Below are 23,656 nucleotides of genomic sequence, written 5' to 3'. Positions count from 1 at the left end.
TATTAGATTATTTATTTTAGGATTTATTACAAAAGGTTGAGAGAGAATTTAGGAGGTTGCTTGTATATATATTTTAATGACTAAATGAACTTTATATATATATATATTTATCTCTCTGTTTCAGTAAATAAATAGTTTTATAAGTTTTTTCTTGTTTCATAATATAAGTTCTTCTCAAGTTTCAATGCAAAAAAATTAACAAATAAAACAGCATTTGGATTAAAATTGTGATAGTTAAGTTTTTGGATTAAAACAGTTAATAATTATAGTTATATAATTGTATTTAGATATTCGTATATCTATTTGGTTCTTGATTAGATACTGGTTTTCCGTTTCCAAAAATACAAGAACCACTCATATATATTTGATTCAAGATTGTTATTATTTTTATTTGGTTCAGGATTTATATGCCCAAACCCAGTTTGAAGTTTGAACTAGGAATGGTATACAATGTAAAGATCTTGTTCTAGGGTGATCGAAGGGGCAGTTTGAGAAAGCAGCCTCTATTAGGACCCAGAGCATGCCAAATGTGAAAGGAAATTGCAGTGTCTTACCGCAAAATTGGGTTGAAACTTCTTAGAAAGTTGATAATAAAGCAGTCGGTTAATAGTTTAATTAGTTAAATTGAGAAAGTTAAGAACATATTATTCGGTTACAAGGGAGTCGTAAACGAAAAATAAACGCAGAACCTACCTAATCCAGAATTTAATTAAATATAGGTCATGGAGCAGGAGGGAAGAGGCGGATCATACAAGCTGTTGCTGAGGTGGCGAACCATGATTAGTTGGACTGATTTAAATAGCGACTTAAAAGTTTTACCAGACCCGACCCGTGACTTCTCCGACACTGACTCACGACCCAATCCCTCCACTCTCTTATCTTTCTCTCTCATAAACACAAGACAACACAAGTAGTAGTAGTAGGTGGAAAGCAATGTCCCTTCCTCTTTTCTCTATCTACTGCTAAACCTCCTTTTCCCTCTACATCTCGCGGCGGAGACACGGAGGAATCCTGCGGAGGAGGTGGAGAAGAGAGGAGACTTTGATTTGGTTTGGTCTCTTTCAACTGTTCGTATCGAAAAGAGGTGAAATCGAAACCCTAAACCCTTTCGAGGCTGGATCTGAGATTATGCTGTTGGGGCAATGGAGGCTTCTTTAGCCGCTTTGGAGCGGCCACGAGCTGCTGCTTCGAATACGGTAATGGTGTTTCTTCGGTTTCTACTTTTTTTTTTTTTTTGTTCCTTTTCATTGTCTGGGTGCATTGGAAGCAGATGAATACAGATGTTGTTTATCACTGAGTGGGATCGTATGATAATTTATTACATAGTGGGTGTTTCCATGATTTAGTTGTCTGAATTTCGGTTACTAGGTATATATGTCGGAATTGCTGATAATAGACAAAAGTATATTTGTCTACATTGTCAGACCTTCTAGGAATCTCATGATGTGATAGATACACATGGCCTTTCATTAGCTGTGAGACAAGCTCTTATTAACTCCTGTGATTGATTTTTAACCAATCAGTGCTGACGTGAGGTATATAGTATCTGTGTCTGAGTACATGTTCATAATATCAAAAGAGAAGACTCTGATGAACGAACTATAATTGCTGCTGAGGGGTTTTGTTAGAATTAGAAGAGCCATATATAAATCAGGCAGATCGGTGGTGTACTCTTTGGCTAAAATACACACAAAACGGTATCTAGGGAAGTGATTTCTCAGTTAATTAGAAATGAGACACATGGCAGATATAATGGGTATTCAAATGGCTGAATGAGTAGAATGCACATAATGTGAACTGGAAACAATCGACTTTACTTGTCTCTGCAACAATCTGTTTTCTCTAGTTTTCTAAGTGTAAATTTGGTAACTAAGTTGTTGGTTGTTACTAATATATCATGTAACTCTCGCAATTGTTTGACAGGTTTTTAAGAGTGGTCCACTTTTCATATCATCCAAAGGTATCCTTGTGTATTTCTGCGCCTCCCTATTTCTCTATTAAAATTGTCACATTTCACAATGTTTTGCTCAGCTGTTCATTTCCTTGTGGTTATCGGAATAGCATAGTGCATTAACTTTGTATTTTGGCATTCTGTGGAATAGGACTGGGGTGGACTTCTTGGAAGAAACGCTGGTTCATCCTCACACGTAACTCTTTGGTCTTCTTCAAAAATGACCCTGTTAGTATTTACTTCCTTACTGCCTTTTTCTACTTTTGGTTTTGCTCTGTGTATGTTAAGATTCATGATAATCGTATTGTAACTAAAATTTTCACAGGGTTCACTACCACAAAAGGGTGGTGAAGTTAACATAACCCTTGGTGGCATCGACTTGAATAACTCTGGAAGGTATGCAGGATTTTGCTAACCGATTTTAAAATTTCATGGAGTTTAACTTACAGTGCCTTTTGTTTTTCAGTGTTGTGGTGAGAGAGGATAAAAAATTGTTGACCGTATTATTTCCTGATGGGCGTGATGGGAGAGCTTTCACTCTTAAGGTGCTTCGACAATACATTCTCCCTAGATGTCTACTCGAAAAATGATCTTTTGTACTGATGCTAACTTCTCTTTTTGTGATGCAGGCCGAGACATTTGAAGATCTCCACGCCTGGAAAACTGCTCTTGAGCAGGCTCTTGCACACGCCCCCAATGCAGCACTCAGCATGGGTCATAATGGAATATTCCTTGCTGAAACTAACGAGGCTATCGAAGGTTCCTTTCATCAATGTTTGTTATAATCCATGTTACAACTTTGGCGCATACGCATCTTATATCTATAATATTTGTTATGCATATAAATATTCATTCTTTCTATTATTTATACGCCATTCTGCCTTTATTCTCCATCATTGCCAGGACGGGATAAGAGTCCGTTAAAATCATTGGTTGTTGGAAGACCAATCTTACTTGCTCTTGAAGATATTGATGGAAGCCCATCATTCCTCGAGAAAGCTCTTCAGTTTATTGAGAAATATGGTAAATTCTTGATTTCATGGTCGTCCCTATATGATTTTTGAATCAAAATGTGTCCATAGTTCCTTCAGGGTACTTAACGCATGTAAAGTATCCATTTCGATGCTTCATGAACTGTCATCTCTATGATTCTATTGTCTCAGTCAATCGGTTGTACAATTTGCTTGTAGTTATAATTAGATGTACTTATACTCTTCGAATGCATTTTTCTTTTTAACTGTTTTGTTTTTGTTTTCGTGGTCTTCTGTCTCGCCAGGAACTAAAATTGAAGGAATATTAAGACAGGCTGCTGACGTGGAAGAGGTGGAACGTAGAGTTCAAGAATATGAACAGGGTACCTATAATCTTCTCATGCTATTATAATATGTTCTTAGACTTCCCTGGTACTTAAGATATATGCTCCCTCCAATACCCGGTTTACATATTTTAGTTTCTTCCTCTCCAAAATGATACTTAGGGAAAACGGAGTTCGCTTTTGATGAAGACCCGCATGTTATTGGAGACTGCATTAAGGTAGTTTCCTCTCAACTTCTTCTTCTTCTGTTAGTTTGTGCATTGTTACAATGCTAAGGTTATTCTACTCCACTCCACTTGCAGCATGTGTTGAGGGAGTTGCCTTCTTCACCGGTCTCAGCATCTTGTTGTACTGCCCTGCTGGAAGCTTACAGTGAGTCTCCTTACCCTTTTCTTCTTCCTCCGATGCAGATCTCTGTGTGTGTGTGTATATATTTATTTAAATGAGTCTTCTGTGGAGAATTTCTGGAGATCTGACTGAAGCTCTGTGAAGTTGACCGCCTTTAATCGTATTGTTGGATCAGGAATCGAGTCTAAGGAGGCTCGCATTAGTTCATTGCGCTCTGCTCTGGCGGAAACATTTCCTGAACCTAACAGACGTTTACTACAACGGTATGTTTATAAGATATATTAGATGTTGTAGTTGATGTTACTTGTTTCCTATCAAGTCTGACTCTACAGGCCAGATGAATGTCCTGAGGGTTTAATGAGGTGTTTTTTAAATCGTTGAATATTTGCGTTGTACCCTCAGGATTCTGAAAATGATGCATACTATCTCGTCTCATTTCCACGAAAATCGAATGAGCCCATCTGCTGTAGCTGCTTGCATGGCTCCTCTGCTCTTACGTCCTCTTCTTGCTGGTGAGTGTGATCTAGATGACGAATTTGATAGCGGCGAAGACAATTCTGCGCAGCTTCTTGCTGCTGCTAATGCTGCCAATAATGCTCAAGCCATCATTACTGTTTTCCTAGAGGATTATGGAAGTATTTTCGATGTAAGACTGAACTCAGATAGTTTTATACTAATTTACTCATGATATATATGCCTTATATATTTGCAATTTTGCAGGAAGAAAATATTCAAAGATGTTCCATGTCGACCGAATCGCATATTGGTAATAGTGGACCTGATGATTCTAGTGATGATGACAACAACTCAAAAAATGAATATCATAATGCAGAGAATGAAGTAGAACCAGTGACAGATGATGATGACAACGAGCGTGCATTGAGTGGGAAAATGAGTGAGAGCAGCGGAGGCACAAGCAGTGATCTCTATGAGTACAAGGTTATTTCTAGTGCTTCGTCCTTTAATATACTCACGCTTACATGCCAAGTTTACATGAAACATCTTTTTGTATGGTGTTGGTAATGTCTAGTTAAATAATTGGTGAATACATTCTGTGTAGGGATTTGTTGCTGATGATTCTGATATTGAATCGCCTAGAGAGACAAGTGGTCCAATACGTAATTCAAACGTACGAACAGATCATGTTGTGAGAAATCTTTTCATCAACTCCACGGATCAACAAGCTGGGGAGCAGATAGGTGGTGATGATCCAACAAAATATGGAGAAAACTCATGTCTAGTAGATGGCGGCGAGTCTTTTCAATCAGGGAAGGTTCTAAATGTACTCACTCATGGAAATACATTGGCTTCTCCTGGTCTTGAATCATCAAGTGAGAAGCCCGTGACTAAGGGCACACCCTCCTCTGTTCCTGCAAAGCGTGCAACATTCTGGGGTCGTGGCAGTGTATGTCCTTTGCCTGTCTTGATCAAATAGTTCTGATTCCTAAATGTGTCAGATTTGACACGTTAGTTCAAGTATAGTGGGTGCATGATAGAAAACTCTTCTCCTCCAGTTAATTACATATGTCACGACTTAGCATAGTCATATAGAGATAATGAATGTCTGGTGGAATAGTATATTAGTATCTAAAATTTTATTTGCTCTTTGTTTGTTACAGGCCAGAAAGAGATCCACAGATAGATCGTTTGATTCTTCAGGAGAAGACGAGTAAGGCTTTCACTCTTGAGATAAAATGTTTCTGCTAGCAGTATTCTCTTTCTATGTTTTCTGCTAGCAATATTGTGATCTGCTTCTTCATCTATTTGGTCTTAAGACTTGAATCGAAGGCATTTGAGATTATTCTTGCTGGGTGCTTGTGCACTGCTAATTGGTTCATAAATTCTATGTAGGCTTGCTATACAGAGGCTTGAGACCACGAAAAATGAATTGCGACAACGAATAGCAAAAGAGGTAATCATCTGCTGCCTTCAAATCTATTATCTGACTTCACTAAGTCATTAACAGGGGTCATCATTATCGAATATAGGCCAGAGGTAATGCGATACTACAGGGTAGCTTAGAGAGAAGGAAGCAAGCGCTTCATGAACGTCGTTTGTCGCTTGAACAAGATGTATAAAATTTCTCTTCAAACTATCCATGTTTATGAATCTTTTCTATCTAGAATTAAGCCTAATGTCAAAGGAATGTTCTTTTGGTTTGATGGGGGAATACTTATACAGGTGTCAAGATTACAAGAGCAGTTGCAAGCCGAGAGAGATCTCCGAGCAGCACTGGAGGTTGGTTTGAGCATGTCTTCTGGCCAATTCAGCTCACATGGTGTGGACTCGAAAGTAAGTCTATGTTTAAGGGAAATGGTATCTTTCTTTTTCTTTAGAACACTGAGTTCTTGTGAAGTATTAATGATCCGTGCAATATTTGAAGACAAGGGCTGAGCTTGAGGAAATTGCTCTTGCTGAGGCTGATGTGGCAAGGCTGAAGCAGAAAGTCGCAGAACTTCACCATCAGCTTAGCCAACAACGTCAGACTAACTTTGGTTCTTTCTCAGACGCGCGTGATAGTCATCAGTATCTCCAGAATCACAATCCTCAAAAGTAAGTTGCATCGCTACTTCCTACTTTCCTTACACAGGAGAGCTTATAGTTCTTGTTTTTATTTCATGGCTTGTTCTTGATCTTCGTAATCATGTTTAACAAGTATTTCAGATTATCTTATCAGCTATAAAATCTTTAACTCAGTACAGCTGAGAAGATCGTTCAAAGTAGCTTTTTCCCCAGCATATCTTGTATGTACTGTAATTTGATTGATTCACATGTATTTCTGCAGAAGGTTTCTTCAACAAGATTTTGATTCCACTCTTGCCTTTGTAAATCATGAAAGGAAACAACGACACGAGGTATTTTTTACTGAAGTTTCTGTCATGGATCATTCTCTTTCAAAGTTAGGATTAAGCCAATAGAATCTATTGTCTAACCTGCAGGAGAATATACTGGGAGCGGAGTGGAGAAATAGTAAAGGAGGAGGATCTTTTGGTGTTGGCAATAGCAGGCAACCGTCTCGTAAGCAAGTACAAGAACCAACTAACATGGTCGACTCTAAAAGCAGCAGTGAAGAGTCTGTAGACAAGTTCTCAGCCATGGATTCTCCATCTGCTCCGTCCAATTCAAGAGCATTAGATGTAAGACCTTCTACTCATTATGAATTCATGACAATGCATACTCCTAACATGCTAATAAAATGAACGGGTTTTGCAGATAACAGAGTATCCAAGGCCTAATCATCCGTCAGCAGCTGCATCAGCAGCTCTGGTAGAGTTAACAACTCGTCTTGATTTCTTCAAGGAAAGGCGTTCGCAGCTGATGGAGCAGCTCCATAGCCTGGATCTTAACTACGGCGGATCTTCTTCTTCTTCTCGAGATTTCATACACAGGCCATCTTCTCCACCTTGGAACTAACACTGAGAATAATAAAGTATATGTTTGCTCTGTATATGTGTTTTTGAGTGATGATGTTTTCGTATCTGTTCTGATTATTTTCTTCCGTGAAGACAAGAATGACCTCATTGTGTATATAAAAGACATATTTTGTTTTGTTTTGTTTTATGTGAGAGGTTGGTTGGTTATATGTTCAGCCTTCAGGAGTATGTAACTCTAAAGCCGTGTATGGATGGACGTTGGTCTCTTTAGACTCTGACCAGCCAATTAACTGATCAATATTGTATTTTACATCGTTTGGCGGTTCATCCTTCATGTGATGCTATCTCCAATAAAATTTTATTTTTCGCTATAAAATGGAGTAATACTATAGTTAAACATTTTCGATGGTTCACTTTATTTTTCACTATAAAATAAAATAACTCTAGAGTTGAGTTATATAGTGAAAAATATAGTACTAAAGGTGTGGTATTCAATTCAGGAATTTGAAATAATTCATAAGGAAAATTTTTTGCAGTATTTTCAAAGATTTGATGAGATTTTAATGCATTTATCTAATTCCTATGCTTACTTCTATTATCGATTTTAAAAGAATATACATAAATTTGATAGAATACTAATTCTTCTAAATTCTATGAATTTTCGAATCCTTGTATATTTAAAAAGGTAACAAAATTTATTTTATTCTTAAAACTGAAAAAATAGTAATAAGTACTACATAGTTTATGGATTGTAGCAATTTTATTAAAATCATGATACTAATAAATAAAATATATGGATCATCTAAACTCATAGCATCTCTCCACATATCTTCTAAGTTCTGCTATAGTTTTTCTCCAAGCATTTGCATTTTCTTTATCTTGCTCTTGTGTTCGTAAAGGCTCTTAACAACGATGTGCGAAAGCACACAATCGAAAGTCTCAGAAGACATCTTGATTTGGTTAACAGACACTTGGTTTCTTCAGCAACAAGACAACATTGACTTTATATTTGTTAATTGTTGTTCTTTATATTTGCTGGTAACTCATTAATTATCATCCACAAAGATCTCTTCATTCTTCACGTACTTCTGAAAAAAATGAAAAGCAGAGAAATGCTATTGTTTGTGTTTTCCTACGATTCATTACAAATATCTACATAAGAGCAAAGAATTGGTCATTTGCATTTATACATGACATTTTCCATTAAATTCTTATCAAATACAATTACTACAAAATCTATCAAATATTGAATAACAACAAAATTTAAAATAATTAAAAGAATGATTTCAAATGCTTAATCCAATAACAAAAGAATTTAAAAGAATTGATAAAATCCATAATTGAATAACAGTGAAATTTAATGGAAACTATAATACCTTCTAATTCTATCATATTTCTGAATCCAATACTCCCACCTTAGAGTGGAAAATAGAATGTTGTTGAAGATGCCTTAAGTTGGTTTTGTTGTAGTCCTATTCTATTTTAAAATAAAAATAAAATAATTAATAAAAAATAAATATATTATTCCATAAATAGAATAAATATATTTTTATTCTATTATGAAATGAAAAATAAAATAAGATCAAAGTATTTGTTACTCCAAATTTCATTTTTGAAAAAAATACAATGAGACTAGAGATACTCTAACTAGGTTTCATACTTACAGTTGTAGATTTTCTAATCCTTAATTGAATATATATATTTATTGTGTTTTTCTTTTAGAAATATTTATTGTTGAAGGTAAAAAATGAAAGAAATTTAGACACAGAGGAAAAAATTATTTGATGTCAAAAAGGAATTAAAGAAAAGTTTTGAAAATATTCATGGGAGAAAAGAAAAGACTAAGAACGAAGCCCATAAAGCGAGGGAAAGAAAATACTTGGACAATAAATCCTTTTTTTTATTTTTTATTTTTGTTATATTTCCCTCGTTCGCTCCTTATACATTAAGGAAAAAAATCGACCTTAAAACACTTTCACCGTCTTTTTTGTTTTCTCTCTCTCTCTCTCTCTCTCTATAAGAACCCTAGTTTCTCTCTCTCATCGTACCGGTTTGTCATTCCGCTGCTCGTAGTCGCATAGCCATTCGCAGATCTGGTAATTCAGTTTATGTTTCCTAACGATTTCGCTTCAATTCTGGGTGGTTGCTTTCTTCTTTTATCGTGTTGTTTGATTTTTCTTAATAAAATCTTGGGATTAGGGTTTTCTCCCCTTTTTCTAAATTGATGCTTGATTTCGATCCTCTCTTGCCGATTACTAGTCATGTTTATCTTTCAGAGACGAATGACTCACATGGTCATCCTGATTTTGATTTTTTTTCTTTGTCAATATCTCTGGTTGATCACTTATACAATCGTTTGTTTTGTGTAGAGGGTCTTGATTTCTCTATTCAAGGTTTTGACTTGAACACATGATTCCATAGTTTCCTTGTCGTTTTTGATAATTGATTGGAACTTTATCTGATTAGAATCATGTATGTATAGGGCTTCCAACTACTTTAGATGATTGGTTATGATAAGATTATGTATGTGTTGTTTAGCTATTACATTACTTTATTTCCATCCTTGTAGATAAGGACACGAGCATATGTTTAAGCTTCGACCCTTTTACTGAGATTCTGCTTCTTCTTTTTTTTCTTTAATGCAGGTTGTGTGAAATAACCTTGAAAGATTTGAATGGATGATGACTTTGCAGATGGATAAGAATACTGCTTCCTCCCCAAGGGAGCGAGCCAAGTCCATATTCGATAAGGTTCTCCCTCTCTTCACTTCTCTGAATTTGGGTGTTTTTAACATGCCTCTTAGAGGGTTTATCAGTTCATCTTTGTTGGGTTGTATAGGCCGTGTTGTCTCTTTACTTGAGCCTATGTCTTTTGTTAGTTTTGGATCTTCAGCTCAGTGACAATATATCCATACTTTGCAGACTGTTGAGTTAGAAATCAAGCGTAGGAAGGCTGCTCAGGCTCGGAATCCTTCTGACCCGAATCTGTGGCAGCAAATTCGTGAGAATTATGAAGCAATCGTTCTTGAAGATCACACATTTTCTGAGGAGCACAACATTGAGTTTACTCTGTGGCAGCTGCATTACAAACGGATTGAAGACTTTAGATCACACATCAATGCTGTCCTGGCTTCTAGTAACTCGAATGCTCAAAATTCAAAGGGTCCATCTATGGCTGACCGGGTCGCAAACCTCAAGCTCCAGTTCAGAACTTTCCTTTCAGAAGCAACTGGGTTTTACCATGAAATGATCTTAAAAATTAGATCAAAGTATGGTCTTCCCTTGGGTTATTTTTCGGAGAGTCAAGATAGTCAAAATTTGGCTGATAAGGATGGAAAGAAGTTTGCAGAAGTTCAAAAAGGCTTGGTATCTTGTCACCGTTGCTTAATATACCTTGGTGATCTTGCTCGGTATAAAGGATTGTATGGAGAGGGGGATTCCAAGAACCGAGAGCATGCTGCTGCCTCGAGTTACTATTTGCAAGCAGCTTCTCTATTGCCAGGCTGTGGAAACCCACATCATCAGGTTATTTCCTTTTCTCTTTGACGCGTTATTTTTTAGTTGGTACAGCTATGTCGTACAGGTTGTAATTGATGGTATCAACTTAATGTCTCAGCTTGCTATAATTGCTTCCTATTCCGGGGATGAGTTTGCAGCAACATATCGTTATTTCCGGAGTTTGGCTGTGGAGACTCCTTTCCCAACTGCCCGTGACAACTTGATTGTTGCTTTTGAAAAGGTTAACTAATAATCTTATGTTTTGTAATTATGTTAGGTGCTTAAGGCAATCGCTATTAACTTTCTTAGTACCCAAATATAATACATTTCTATCTCTTTGAATGGTTGAGCAGAATCGTCTGAGTTATGCCCAATTGTTTGCGGCTCCCAAAGACTCACCTAGAAGGCCCACTGGTAAACGAAGAGGTAAAGGCCAAGATATTTCATCGAAGAAAGATGCGGACGTGGTAGCTGTTCCTGAGAAGGATAAAGCAACTAGTGCAGATGAGAAGCTCAAAGCATTCTGCGTTAGATTTGTTCGTCTAAACGGGATTCTTTTTACCAGAACAAGGTAATTTTTCTTTCTTTCTGAAAATTAGTTTGTTCTAGCCACTTTTACTGGATCTCTGGTATAATATTTATCACTCGTCTGTGTTCAGCCTCGAGACATTCCCAGATGTTCTTGCTTCCACTAGCAGCAGTTTTCGAGATCTGATTTCTTCGAGCTTAAAGGAAGAGATGAGTTTTGGTAAAGACACCAGTGACAGCGCACTTTTTATCGTCAGGCTCGTAACAATTCTTATATTTAGCGTCAATAACTCGAAGAAAGAAAAGGAAGGTCAGTCATATGCAGAAATTGTGAATCGTGTGGAGCTTGCTAGAAACTCCTTAACAGCAAGTTTTGAGTTACTTGGGCACCTAATAGAGAAGTGTGCGCAACTGTGTGATCTTTCGTCAAGTTACTTCTTGCCTGGTGTCTTAGTTTTTGTTGAATGGTTGGCCTGTTGTCCTGATATTGCACAAGGGAGTGATTCGGATGAAAGACGGACTGCTGTGAGAAACAGCTTTTGGAACCAGTGTGTTACCTTCTTCAATCAAATCTTGTCTCTTGGGCCTATGTATATTGATGATGTCGAAGATGAGACTTGCTTCTCAAACATGAGCATGTATGATGAAAGAGAAACTGAAAACAGACTTGCACTGTGGGAGGACTATGAGTTAAGAGGATTCTTGCCATTGCTTCCAGCTCAGTCTATTCTCGACTTTTCAAGAAGACATTCCTTTGCAACTGAAGGTCCCAAGGAAAAGAAAGCTCGTATAAAGAGGATCCTAGCAGCCGGGAAAGCATTGACCAGTGTGATCAAGGTTGATCAGAATCATGTGTATTTTGATTCAAAGAAGAAGAAATTTCTTGTCGGTTCTGAACCGTCAGATGACTTGCTGGATTCTCATTCAAGCCCAGCGGAAGCTGATAATGCGTTTCAAGATAACCAAGGAATGGTGAATCATATTACGCCAGTGACGCAGCGATATCAGCAGATTCATTTGGTTGAGGAGGATGATGATGAAGAAATTGTTTTCAAACCTCTAGTTACTGAGAAGAGGAAAGGGGCTTCTGACCAAATACATGTTCCTAATGGAGGCTTCAAGAATCCTGATCAAGTTGCAACTGTGGGGGACTTCAAAGCTTTGAGTGTTTCAGATGCAGCTTTTCATGAAAATCTCCTTCTCCAGGCAAGAGGCAACGCAAGTATTCAACTGCCTGCATCTGTTGGTTCTAACCTTCTGGCACACCTTCTGCCGTCAACACAGTCCCAGGGTGTGCAGTTGCAACAGGTTCAGACACAGGCAGTGCATCCTCAGCCAGCTCAATCGCTAGCCTCTGCACGACTTCAACCAATGCAATCACCGGTGGCACAACAATCGCAGGCCGCACTACTTCAACAACTGCATTCACGGGCTATGCACTTTCAACATCCTCAAGGACAGGTTCCACATGTTTCACTGGCCCAGTCACATTCTGCTTCCCTTGGTGGTAGCAAGTGGCTACCAGAAGAAGCTGCTAGTAGCCTATCTAATTTTGCTCAGATGGGTAACGGTCATGTGATGAGTGAGATGCAAGGAAATCATGGAGTCTCCTATTACCCTGCACACTCATTGCCGATCCACCAGTCTTTCAATGTCAATGGTATGGCTGGTATGCCGTATTCCCAGTCACGAACACCTGAAGCTATGTTGCCACCCACAATTGATACTGTTTCATCTTCTGGAATTTTTTGTAATGGCCTTGGCGTGCAATCTTCGTTAGCAAGAAAAAGTCCAATCGGTAGAGCCTCCAAGCATCTTGGCCCACCCCCTGGGTTTAACTCAGTCCCCTCTAAGCTGCAAAAAGAGCCAGCACCTGGTCCAGATATGTCTGGCCGCACTCTACCGGCTGATGATTACAGCTGGTTGGATGGATACCAAGGCCAGTCTCACCAAGGCACTGCTTTCAACAGTTCTTTGAATTACGGTTCTTCTGGGAAGCCAGAACACGTGGGTACCAGCAATGGACTGAATGGGCCTGCCAACTTTCCGTTCCCTGGAAAACAAGCTCCAGCGTCACAGGTCAAAGCAAAATTTCCATACTTTCAGCATCCTAAGGAAGATAACTTTGTGAACGGAAACGATCAATTTACTCAACTCCCCCAGCAATATCCAGGACATCCCAGTTGGTCGGGTCATCGCTTTGTGTGAGATCAGAAAGGAAGAGAGTAACACGGTAAGAGTAGGCATAAAGCTCCTTTCCATTATTATCTAATGCTTTGTGTAAGCTCTTACTCTTGTGGTGTTGATCGATGTATATGGGGAATGATTCAGGTGAGTGTTACGTATGTTCTCAGCTACCTAACTCCAACTGAGCCTCGTTCTGTTGAAGTATCTAGTTGGATTCTTTGTGGCCTTGGCTTCTTGTGGGGCGCTTCCTACCTGACAGGTTCGTCTTTAAGCTAGCGTTGCAGTTACGCATTCAGACATGTTTTGGCAGTCATTTGTTTATTATACTAACCATTAATGTTATTTGATGGTAGATTCAGGAGACAGCTTATGTTGGTGTAAGAGATGTTTGGTAACAAGAATGAATGGTTTCTACGGAATTTATAGGAGTAAAGTGCCTTTCTCTCACTTGAAGTGGATGATGTTAGACCCATATGAATGAATAAGAAAGGAAACGTACGTTGTGGCTTGCTCTGGATGAAGCACACACTTTATCATCCCTTTATATCTATTTATTTTCTTGCGAATAATTGCACCGAATCTCACTCTCTTGGATTGCTTTCCAGTTTCACTTTCATCTCATTTGTTCTGTGTGTTTCAAACTTCTCTCTGTTTTACTTAAGTTGAACATGTGAAACTCCGCAAATGGATTTGAATAAAAAGAACTCGTTTCTTGAAACAATCTCGTTCGTGTCCATGATTCTTTTTACAAGAGGTGGCAAGCATACTATGAGTTCATGATCGTGTTTGTGAAAAGCGTTTGAAATAGGTATTAATGGTCCACTAAAACAATTGGAATAATGCAGCTTTCATATAGAAATAAAAATATTCTAAAGAGTCGACTTGGAATAAGACTTTCGGAGTAAAATCCCCCAGCAAAGGAAACGATAGAACACGAAGAAGGCAAGCATTATCCCGACATTGATCCACCGTGTGTCCTTGTCAAGCCCTCTCTTCCTCAACACATCTTCTCCCGTCAACAAACACCCCATGTCCCCTCCCGAGAAGCACTCTTTCCGCAAGCTCCAGTACTCGTTCACCAGCATCGACTCCAGTGGGTAACGGTACAAAGAAACATAATACATGAACATCCACGGCTTCGGTATCTTTTCCTTGGGAATGAAGTAACCTGAGAAGAGAAAGAAAGCTCCAAGAACAGTGCAGATAAGCGAGTTTCCAGAGATGAAGTCCGGAGCAACCGCGCTGAGGAAGAGCACTAAAGAACTAGCCATGAGGATGATTAGCCAAACGCAGAGCACGAAGAAGGAAAACGCATGAACGGACGGGTTTAAACCCACGATCCAGTACACTGGTATGGAGAAGAGAAGCGATACAACGAATAAAAACGGCACAAACGCGATAGTGTTCGCGATCATGTAAGACGAGATTCTGTACGATCCTCGAGACGTTTCTTTCATCAAAACGCGGCGTTCTCGGAGGTAAATAGGAAGCGCTTCCACCGTGGAGGACAAGAGGAAGCTTAAGCTGAAGGCGAAGAGTCCTAGCCTCTCCGCCACGCCTTCTTCGTCGCGTTTGAGTCTCGTGTACACGCTCCCTAGACCTAATCCCGCAACGACCGCTTGCATCGTTCTCGCTAGGAAGAGCTGTTTCGTCCTGTAGATGATTTTGCAGAACCTCGAGCAGAGGAATGAGATCTCCGCTACGTCGAAGAGACTGCGAAACTCTTGCTTCTTAGCTATCGTATCATCGTTCTCGTTCTCGATCGATGCCGATGATGATGATAGCAAAGATCGAGAGGAGTCTGTTTGGTTCGAATCGCGTAACGAATCGACGATCTCCATCGCGAATTCGATCGGATTCAACTGCTCGGGGATCTGAAACCCTAGCTTGGCGATCGAGTCCTCGAGATGCTCGAGATTCCCGAAGTGGATCACCGATCCGCGAGAGAGGATCAAGTAATCTGAGATGTGATCGAGGATTCTATAGCTAGGCTGATGGATCGAGAAGACGACGGTTCTCTGCTTCGTCTTCGCCATGTTCGCTAAAAGCTCCACGACCTGAAGCGAGTTCCGGCTATCTAAACCGGAAGTCGGTTCGTCGAGGAGAAGAATCGGCGGGTCGCGGATCATCTCAACGGCTATAGAGACTCTCTTCCTCTCTCCGCCGGAGACTCCGCGATCCTCTTCGTCTCCTTCCCCGACGAAGCTGTCTTGAACGAGGACGAGACCGAGGTCCCTCAGCAAGGTCTCCACTCTCTCTTCCTTGTCCTTGGCCGTTGAGTCTCGTAAGCTGAACTTGGCGCTGTACATTAACGTCTCTTTGACTGTAAGCAGAGGGAGGAGATCGTCGTCTTGAGGGACGAACCCGCACAGTCTCCGTAACTGATTGTTGTTGCTGATTCTAGCGTTGTTTATTAAAATTGTGGAGGAGGGATCTAGTGCCTTGTGGTTTACTCTACCTGAAATGATTTTTAAGAGTGTGGATTTGCCTGTTCCGCTTGGGCCCACCACGGCGAGGAGTTTTGAGGGTTGGGTTGTGAAGTTTACGGATTTGAGGATGGTGACGTGGTGGATGGTGTAAGAGAGGTTAGCGACGGTTAGAGAGTAGCGGTTAGGTGTTGGGAGTGGTGAAGATGAAAAGGAAGAGGAAGCTGAGGAGTATTCGTCGGGGGAGTTTGATGCTGAGAAGAGTATGATTGAGTCTTCTTCGCGGCGGTTTGTGCTCACAGAAGGAGGAGGGTGGAAGCAAGAAGCCATGGTGTGTGTGTTGTTCATATCTTCATCTCAGAATGTCTCTACTAAAATGGTTTTTATGAGTTTGAAGTTCTTCTTTTCTTCAGAATTGGTGGACCAACAAAAGAAACAAGTTTTAATGGTAGGCAGAGGTTGGTGTAACTCTTCACAAGCTATGTATTCTAATTCTATCTGGTTGGTCATTAATTTGTTTTATTTGGTGAGTTGCTCATATCTAATATGTACTTTGAATAGCATAATATGTACTCTGAATAGCATGTATGTAAAAACTGTTTTTGTTGTTGACCAACACATGTAAGTGTAATAGTAATATGACGTATGTTATATGGAAACGGAAGCGGGTACATGGAACCGGAAGCGTATGGAAGCGCCGAAGCGAGATTTAAAAAAAAAATAGGAAGCGGATACATGTTAGAAGCGTAACCATATTTATATATATATATATATATACACATATATTAGAACTTTTTTAAAAATATAGAACTAAAAATTATATGATTTAAATTTATAATAAAGCATTTATTTATTTATGATAATTTTGAAATGATTTCGTATTGAAACTGTGAAAATACACATAAATTAAATTTAAATAAATTATTATATTAATTATTTTCATACTTTATAATTAATTGACATATTATATTTGAATATATGATTTATATTTAATAAAAACTCAATGCGTAAAGATAATTGAGAGTATTAATTTTAATATTTGCATATCTCTATTCTCTCTATTCAATACTATTGGATTTTATATAAATTAAAAACTATAATTTTATATTTTTATTGATCTAAGACATTGTGTATTTTTTTAAAGAATGGAAGCGTGATTCCAAAACGGAATCGTAAGCTTCCAACGTGTTTTTAAAGAGAATATTTTAGAAGCGTTTTGGAAGCGAGATTCCGTAAGCTTCCACAAAGTTCCGATTCTGATTCCGGAGCGGGAAGCGGACGTCCGATGAAGTTTCCATGTGCAACGTAGGTAATATCAAACAAACAAGTCACGTGGATTAATTACTAAAATGTAATTCCAATGGTATAATGTTTTGTTTTCTCTTATGCACACCCTTCTTGTTAGCTTCAGTCTGCTCCAAACCATTAGTACTGCTTCAACTTCAACAGCAATTAATAGCATTTATAGAGACAAAGACAGCGCATGTTTATAGAATTTACAGAAGAATTTACAAGAGAAGAACACCCAAACTGTAATGAATGATGATGTAAAAACACTCCTAATCTCTCTGGCTCTCTCTTGTGTTTTGTTATAAACACCAATAAACCTATGAAAACCCGGGCTAAAGAAAAGAAGTTAATGAGCCAAGTCTTCACTTCCTACACCCACACTTGATTTGTCAACGACTATCCGTACATTGTATTGTTCGTAAACTCGTCCTCTGTTATCTGCCCACCACTCTTCTGCTTGCTTCTCGCTAAACCTCTTTCGGCTGCCATCACAATCATTCTCGGATTATTGTTTCATTTCATCACTAACTAAAAAGGTAACATTCAAACGAAGTCTCTAAACAATCAGAAAGAAGAAGTTTACCTGAAACGGACGCGTTTGAGATCCCTTGTCCCTCCTGCTAAGGCTGTGAGAGTGATGTACACACCAGGCTCATCTTGTTCAACCCACTCATTTTCATTACGGGGCTCACTTTCTTTCGCTCGAGTGCTGATTCTATTTATCGGTTCCGCAGCATGATTCGCTTGCTGTCGGTAACTTGCGCCATCAAAAACAGGCGTGCTGGTCCCGTTTGAAAACATTGGGACGGTGTTTAGGACGTCAGGATCAGTTTCTCGGCTGTTTGGACGGTTTGGTGTGTTAGACGAAGGGGCAATGTATTCAGGACTAGATCCAAACGAATTAAGAGAAGGAGACTTGATAGTCCGAGCTGATCCAACATGTAATCTTTCAGCCATGTCTTTCAACTGCATGGTTTCCATTGTAAGAATCAGTAAGTTGCATAACAGCATTTCTTCCATTCATTTTAAATAGCACAGAGGAAAGCTTTACCTGAGCGGTAAGTGATTTAATCACATCTTTAGCTGCTTTGCATCTCGCTGTTTCCTCGCCAGCAGTTGCTAGTGCCTCCTTTAGTTGTTTGGTTGTTCTTTCCAGTTCAACTTCTTGAAGCTGTGCCTTTCGTGTAAGAATTTCAACCTGTGATAGTCATTAACTAGTGAATTAGCAAAGAAATCAAATTGAAACGATTGAGAGGACAAATGGTTCCAACTAAACAAAATCCTTGGGGAATATCTTTATACAATTCGAGGAGCATTATCTCACCAAATATTTGGTCCATCTAGGCACACAAGCGATACAGTAAACAAAAAGAAACTTGCTATGATCAACTGTTTGGTCCATCTATGATACTGGTTCGTTATCAACCAGAAACACAACTGGACTATCGTTAAACAAAGTTGCATGATCTCACCAACTATGTTTTCTTCCCATGTGTGAACACAGGAAAGCGTGAAGAATTATGGAATAAGAACCAAGAACCAGAGTGTGTGAAGCAGCTTACTTGAGTTCTTAGCATAACCACCTCCTGGCTTATGTTATCATTGGTTCTCTTAGTATCATCCACGACAATTTTTGGTGTAGTTAGTCCTGAAAGAGTGGGAGTTGGCGTTGTTGAGCGAGCTGGTGGGCTTAGGCGTCTTGATACTGGTGAAGTTGCCCGAGACACAATTCGGGAACCAGGAACAGACGCTGAGAAGAATTTCTTTGATGATCCAAAAGTTGGATTAAAAGACTTGGTTACGTTTAGTGAACCCCTGTGAGAGCCTCCACTTGGTATTGGTGAGACACGACTACTATTAAATTCGTACTTCTTATTCTTCTTGGATTGGCTCTCCACTTGCCTCATGGGCTCCACCAATGAGAATCTAGCTAAATGTCCGTCTGATCTAGAATTCAACTTCTCGTCTCTGTCAACTGCATCTGATCCCTGGTTGACACTTTCTCTTCGACTCAAGGAAGAATGAGATGATGCATCAGCTTCAATGGTCTTTTTCAATTTGTTATAACACTTGTCACACACTCGATATGGTTTGTTCGGGTTCGGTGCCATACAAGCCTTCAGGGACTTTTTATTACTGCAGGAATGGCAAAACACAAGTCCACAGTTATAGCAGTTGTGCCGCTTTCTCTTGAAATTGAAAGGCTGACGGCAACCTGAACACATGGACTGATCCATCCCTGATGCCCACTTGTGAAGACAGACAGCTGCGGTAAAGTTAGAGCCACATGCAATGGTTTTCACCTGTTTATCCTTAAGCGACTCAACCAGTGTTGGGGAGCTTCTATCATCTGCATCCCCATGGCCTAGTCTACCGTTTGATCCTTTTCCCCAAGTGTAAACCTCAGTCTTTGAAGTTAAAACTGCAACATGATAAGCTCCGCAAGCAATTTCTTCGACAAAACTCTTGTGAAGTTTACCTTCAACGCGGGCTGGTAGCTTTCCATCAGTATGTGGGTTTCCGAGCTGGCCATAAACAGGACTACCCACAGTATAGACATGGCCCAATGTTGTTAGTGCAACTGTTAGGCTATGTCCACACGCAACTTGACAAAAATTAGGTTCTACAAGAGCTGCTACACAGGTAGGCACGAGTTTTGGTTCTTTGTCACCATGACCAAGACGATTCTTATCACCATCACCCCATGTGAAGAGCTTTCCTGAGGAGCAGTTACTAGAGCTCGAGCTTCCAACCATAACTTCTACAACTGCGGCTGTGTGCCATATACCACAGGCAGCCCGGACAGTGCGAAGACCTTTCAAGGAGTCTACCTCTCTGGGTATGAAAACACTTTTCCTGTCTCCATGGCCCAAAACACCAAAGGTCCCATCACCAAAAGTGAACAACTGCCCAGCAGAAGTCACAACAGCTGTGTGGTAAGGTCCACAAGCGATAGATGATACATGTATCCCCTCCATCAAAAAATTCACTCTTTTCGGGATCCAGTGGCTGACTTCATTTCCATGTCCCAGAATACCAAAATCTCCTTTACCCCAAGTATACAAATCCCCCGATAGAGAAACTGCACAACTATGGTATTCGCCACATGCTACAAGCTCAATATTAGTGGTACTGAGTGCATCAATAAGCTTTGGATGCTGAACATTGGAATCTACACCATGGCCAAGCCTACCCTCAGATTCCTCTCCCCAGGAAAAACTTTCTCCTTGTTTTGTCACAAGGACAGCATGCTGTTCACCACAAGCAATATTCTGGACATCAAGTACTATAGAAGATTCTAAAGCTTTTGGCACTAAGGAATCCATTTTGATCTCAAACGAACTTCCAACTATATGGTTTCCACCACCCAAAACACCTTCACCTATTCCTTCTCCCCAAATGAAAACGTCTCCTAACGCATCTCCATCATCATGACCAGAGCCATGGCTCGAAGAACTAATAGCACTTGACAGACTAACTCTAAAAGCATCCATACCCATGCCTTTAATGTGACCGTGTATGGTATCCGAGGCTCCGGATGACAAAGAGTGAACTGAGATACTTGCCGGATCTGAAGGAAAATATCCTTTTGGAGGAAGTGCATACAATGTCATGTCTGAAAATGCCTTGCCAATGCCATTCTTAGGCGGGCTCTCATACGGAGTGTGAAGACAATGGTGATTAGAGCCATCCTGAAAGATAACAGAAAATTACCTTAGTTAAGACATGCAGAAATGAAATGGAATAAAAGATGAAATGGACCATTTCATTCTAGTACTTTAAGGAAACTATCATTGCTGCTAAAGGGAGAATGTAAAGGGGAGCTTCTCCGAGTATAAGTCCTGGGACTGTTAGCTTCGGATGGCGTCTCATCACTTCTTGAGTCGGTCCTAAATCTCCGTTGATGGCAACGAGAGATTACGGCTTTTAAACCAGTAAACCACACTTGAGCCTCATCTTTATCCTTGCATATCTATGAAATATAATTCCAACATCTGATTAATGAACTTCCAATCATAACAGATTTAGATTATAACGATTTTAAAGAGAAACTTAGAAACACTAAAAGAAAAACCTCACCAAATCCAATGACCTCTCGTCGTATATTAGCGAAAACGATTGATATTCCTTCTCGGGACGTGGACATCTCTGAAAAATTGGCTGCAAGAGAAACGCAATGGATGGAGGACGTATCAGAATATCACACTAGATATGCAGGATCAAAATGTGCAACAAACAACTAAAGGAAGATTGGCTCTTGCAAATGACATTGTCATAAGAAACAGTACTAGTCTCACGAAACTTATTCTGAACAATTTTAATGCCAGATCAAGAGAGAACTGATTGACATTGTCCACAGGTGTAAAAACTTACAGTGCGCTGGCCAGATATGATCCTAGAAACATGGCTCAGCTTCAAATGTTTCTCTTCCTTCCCCGAGAACCATATCAAAACAGACTCATCCTGAAAGTTAACAGGACAAAGGTGTTTACTTAGACACAGAACAATAAGACCCCACAGACATTAAGCAGCAGAGCCTCGTAAAGAATCCAGAAATAAAAAAAGGAGAGCGGAAAGAGTTAGTTACTCGAAATCCTTACATTAGAAAGGCGAAAAGGACAGAACTTAGGCTTTCCCCTTCTTCCATACTTGAGCAAATAAGCTCCCATTTTCAGGGCAGTGACAGCCTGATAACAAAGAAAATCTCAGAGTAAGAAAAGTAATTAGTTGCAGCTTAGAAACAATGATACAACAAAACATTAAAGAAGAGAATAAGCAGCGGTGGAGGAGACACAAGAATTTCAATCCAACACCATGAACAATGAGCTAAGATAATAGAGATGATCAATACTACATTCTGAGAAACTTGACCTGATATAAAAAAAAAAAACATGAAGTAAAAAGAAAATTCAGGAATTGCATTTTCTTTATGACACAAGCTTGGAGTCTCCAAAAGGTGGACTTTAAGTATAATAATAAATATATAAGCCAAACCTCGTCACTAATTAAGAATCAAGTTCCCAATGTTCAGGTCTCGCCTAAGCTAATAATCTCCTCCTCCAATTCCACAAAAGAAGTAAGAAGCAACGATCAATAGAAAATCATAGAGTGAGAGTATATTATAAACAACCAACGGTGAGCATTAACGATGGACGGACGGACCTGCTCAATATCCCTCGCAACTACAGGATCAGCTCTGCTAAGACCCGACGCCATTTTCAAACCACTAGCAAACCTCGGAGAAATTCACACACTCCGAACAGTAACAGCTAAAGAGCCGCCGCTTAATCAAAAAGATTTAAGTAAATCTGTTGATATGCTTAATTAAGTGAAGAATCTAGAGACGAGGCATATGAATATGATCTTCTACTACTACTCTCAACTCTCAAGTGTATAGCGAGCGAGAGAGAGAGAGAGAGACCAAAAGGCAGATTCTGACTAGAGAAAAAGACGCACACTTTATTTTTCTTCCTTGCAAATAATATTAATTTATTGAGAGCTTTAATATATATAAATCCCTGCTTTACTGTCGTTAATTACGGGTTTATTATACTTGTAAAGGTGTAAGTAATGATCCATACATCGACAAGGAGGAACTTGATATACAGAGTTCTATGGTTTGTACATATACATGATAAATTTATTTTGTATCCGTAATCTGTAATCTCAGTAAATCAGTCACTTTCCTGAAACGCTTTTTTTTTTTTTCTTTCTTTGACGAATTTATCTTCTTTCAATCTGCCGGTTCCTTGTATTAGTTTGGAATATTAACTCGTCTAAAAATTAAAACCATCTCATAGACTTTCAAGAGATTTAGAAGATTTCTTTTTCTTTTTAAATAGAATTTTTCATTTTTCATGTCTAACTGTTTTCTATTTTAATAAGGTTAGCCATATGTATGTAAGCTAGTTCTCTCTGGAACTTAGAAAATAAAGATAGAAAGAATAAGTTTTTGGTCTTGTGAAGAAACATTATGGTGGGTACGATTGGCTTCATCATAATGAGCGCCTTTGTGTTTGGTTTGGTCATCTTGGTCTTTCTCTGGCATTGTGCACGGATTTGGTGTGGCGGCACCCGCAAAGTTGTGCCCCACTAATGGTGGTTGACAACAATTTTAGTTTAACTATTGTTTTGTTTTAAGATGATTTTCTGTGTGTTTTAACGAGCGATGCAATTTTTAGATTACCAGGGGTATAGCCTCCGCGCAAGCGCGAAGCCGGATAAGTTACTGATCGTTGTGTAGTTTTGTGTACGTGATTTTGTCGTTAATTTTTTTCCACTTTTGTTTTTCCGTGTTGTATATAATGGTGATGAACATAACATTTGGAAGTCACACAGTTTGATTAAGTTGATATAAGAATGACTGGCGAATTCATATGCATTATTTTCGTAATGATTTGATCAACCATTAGCGTTATTAGCGCTTTCATGTTCAAAAGATAAAGTTTACGAAATTGTTTAGTATTTACTTAGGTAGTTGTTAATATATAAAACAAATAGTGTAATGAAAAAAATATAAAATTTGAATTCAAAAAATTAAACAATTTATCGAACAATAAATTAAATTATTTTCTTATTTTACCTAAATTAATTTCAAAATATAGAATTGTAATAAACTATTTTTTTTAAAAAAATTAATAACTCTAGAAAAATTTATAAAATTATACGGTTGCAAAATTATTTATTTTTAGAGTTTTACTCGATTTTGTTAAAAATAGTTTATGGTGGACAAAAAAATG

General features: G+C 38.9%; 4 protein-coding genes across 6 annotated transcripts; 2 read left to right on the top strand and 2 right to left on the bottom strand.

Annotated features, from left to right (window-relative positions):
- Positions 1–841: 841 nt before the first annotated feature.
- On the top strand, positions 842–7,304 carry LOC106318686 (rho GTPase-activating protein 7). 2 transcript variants are annotated; one of them, XM_013756775.1, is made up of 23 exons: positions 842–1,196; positions 1,924–1,960; positions 2,103–2,179; positions 2,277–2,347; positions 2,418–2,496; positions 2,581–2,710; positions 2,855–2,974; positions 3,228–3,305; positions 3,429–3,484; positions 3,569–3,638; positions 3,790–3,877; positions 4,017–4,260; positions 4,335–4,380; positions 4,447–4,553; positions 4,675–5,019; positions 5,234–5,283; positions 5,466–5,526; positions 5,603–5,686; positions 5,796–5,906; positions 5,998–6,167; positions 6,400–6,469; positions 6,554–6,751; positions 6,828–7,304. In XM_013756775.1, the coding sequence occupies exons 1-23, from the start codon at positions 1,143–1,145 to the stop codon at positions 7,026–7,028; spliced, it is 2,547 nt and encodes an 848-aa protein (XP_013612229.1). In that variant the 5' UTR covers positions 842–1,142; the 3' UTR covers positions 7,029–7,304. The 2 variants fall into 2 exon arrangements, with proteins under 2 accessions (XP_013612229.1, XP_013612228.1); XM_013756774.1 differs by having other exon boundaries at positions 4,335–4,553.
- Positions 7,305–8,951: 1,647 nt separating this feature from the next.
- LOC106317967 (protein SMG7) lies at positions 8,952–13,918 on the top strand. The gene is made up of 8 exons (XM_013755795.1): positions 8,952–9,084; positions 9,634–9,738; positions 9,910–10,512; positions 10,604–10,726; positions 10,839–11,056; positions 11,145–13,246; positions 13,345–13,459; positions 13,554–13,918. The coding sequence occupies exons 2-6, from the start codon at positions 9,667–9,669 to the stop codon at positions 13,219–13,221; spliced, it is 3,093 nt and encodes a 1,030-aa protein (XP_013611249.1). The 5' UTR covers positions 8,952–9,084; positions 9,634–9,666; the 3' UTR covers positions 13,222–13,246; positions 13,345–13,459; positions 13,554–13,918.
- Positions 13,581–16,265, bottom strand: LOC106317969 (ABC transporter G family member 23). Its single transcript, XM_013755796.1, has one exon. It carries the CDS (start codon positions 15,972–15,974, stop codon positions 14,070–14,072), a length of 1,905 nt encoding a protein of 634 aa, XP_013611250.1. The 5' UTR covers positions 15,975–16,265; the 3' UTR covers positions 13,581–14,069.
- Positions 16,266–17,067: 802 nt separating this feature from the next.
- LOC106318913 lies at positions 17,068–22,374 on the bottom strand. Of its 2 annotated transcripts, none has more exons than XM_013757076.1 (9): positions 21,912–22,374; positions 21,518–21,604; positions 21,291–21,380; positions 20,997–21,077; positions 20,695–20,889; positions 18,479–20,608; positions 17,968–18,114; positions 17,500–17,882; positions 17,068–17,398 (listed from the first exon to the last, which is right to left on the bottom strand). In XM_013757076.1, the coding sequence occupies exons 2-9, from the start codon at positions 21,584–21,586 to the stop codon at positions 17,263–17,265; spliced, it is 3,231 nt and encodes a 1,076-aa protein (XP_013612530.1). In that variant the 5' UTR covers positions 21,587–21,604; positions 21,912–22,374; the 3' UTR covers positions 17,068–17,262. The 2 variants fall into 2 exon arrangements, with proteins under 2 accessions (XP_013612530.1, XP_013612529.1); XM_013757075.1 differs by having other exon boundaries at positions 22,080–22,374.
- Positions 22,375–23,656: the final 1,282 nt, after the last annotated feature.

This window comes from Brassica oleracea, chromosome C9 (assembly GCF_000695525.1).
Source record: "Brassica oleracea var. oleracea cultivar TO1000 chromosome C9, BOL, whole genome shotgun sequence".
NCBI lineage: Eukaryota > Viridiplantae > Streptophyta > Magnoliopsida > Brassicales > Brassicaceae > Brassica > Brassica oleracea.
This window is presented reverse-complemented; position numbering and strand designations above follow the sequence as displayed.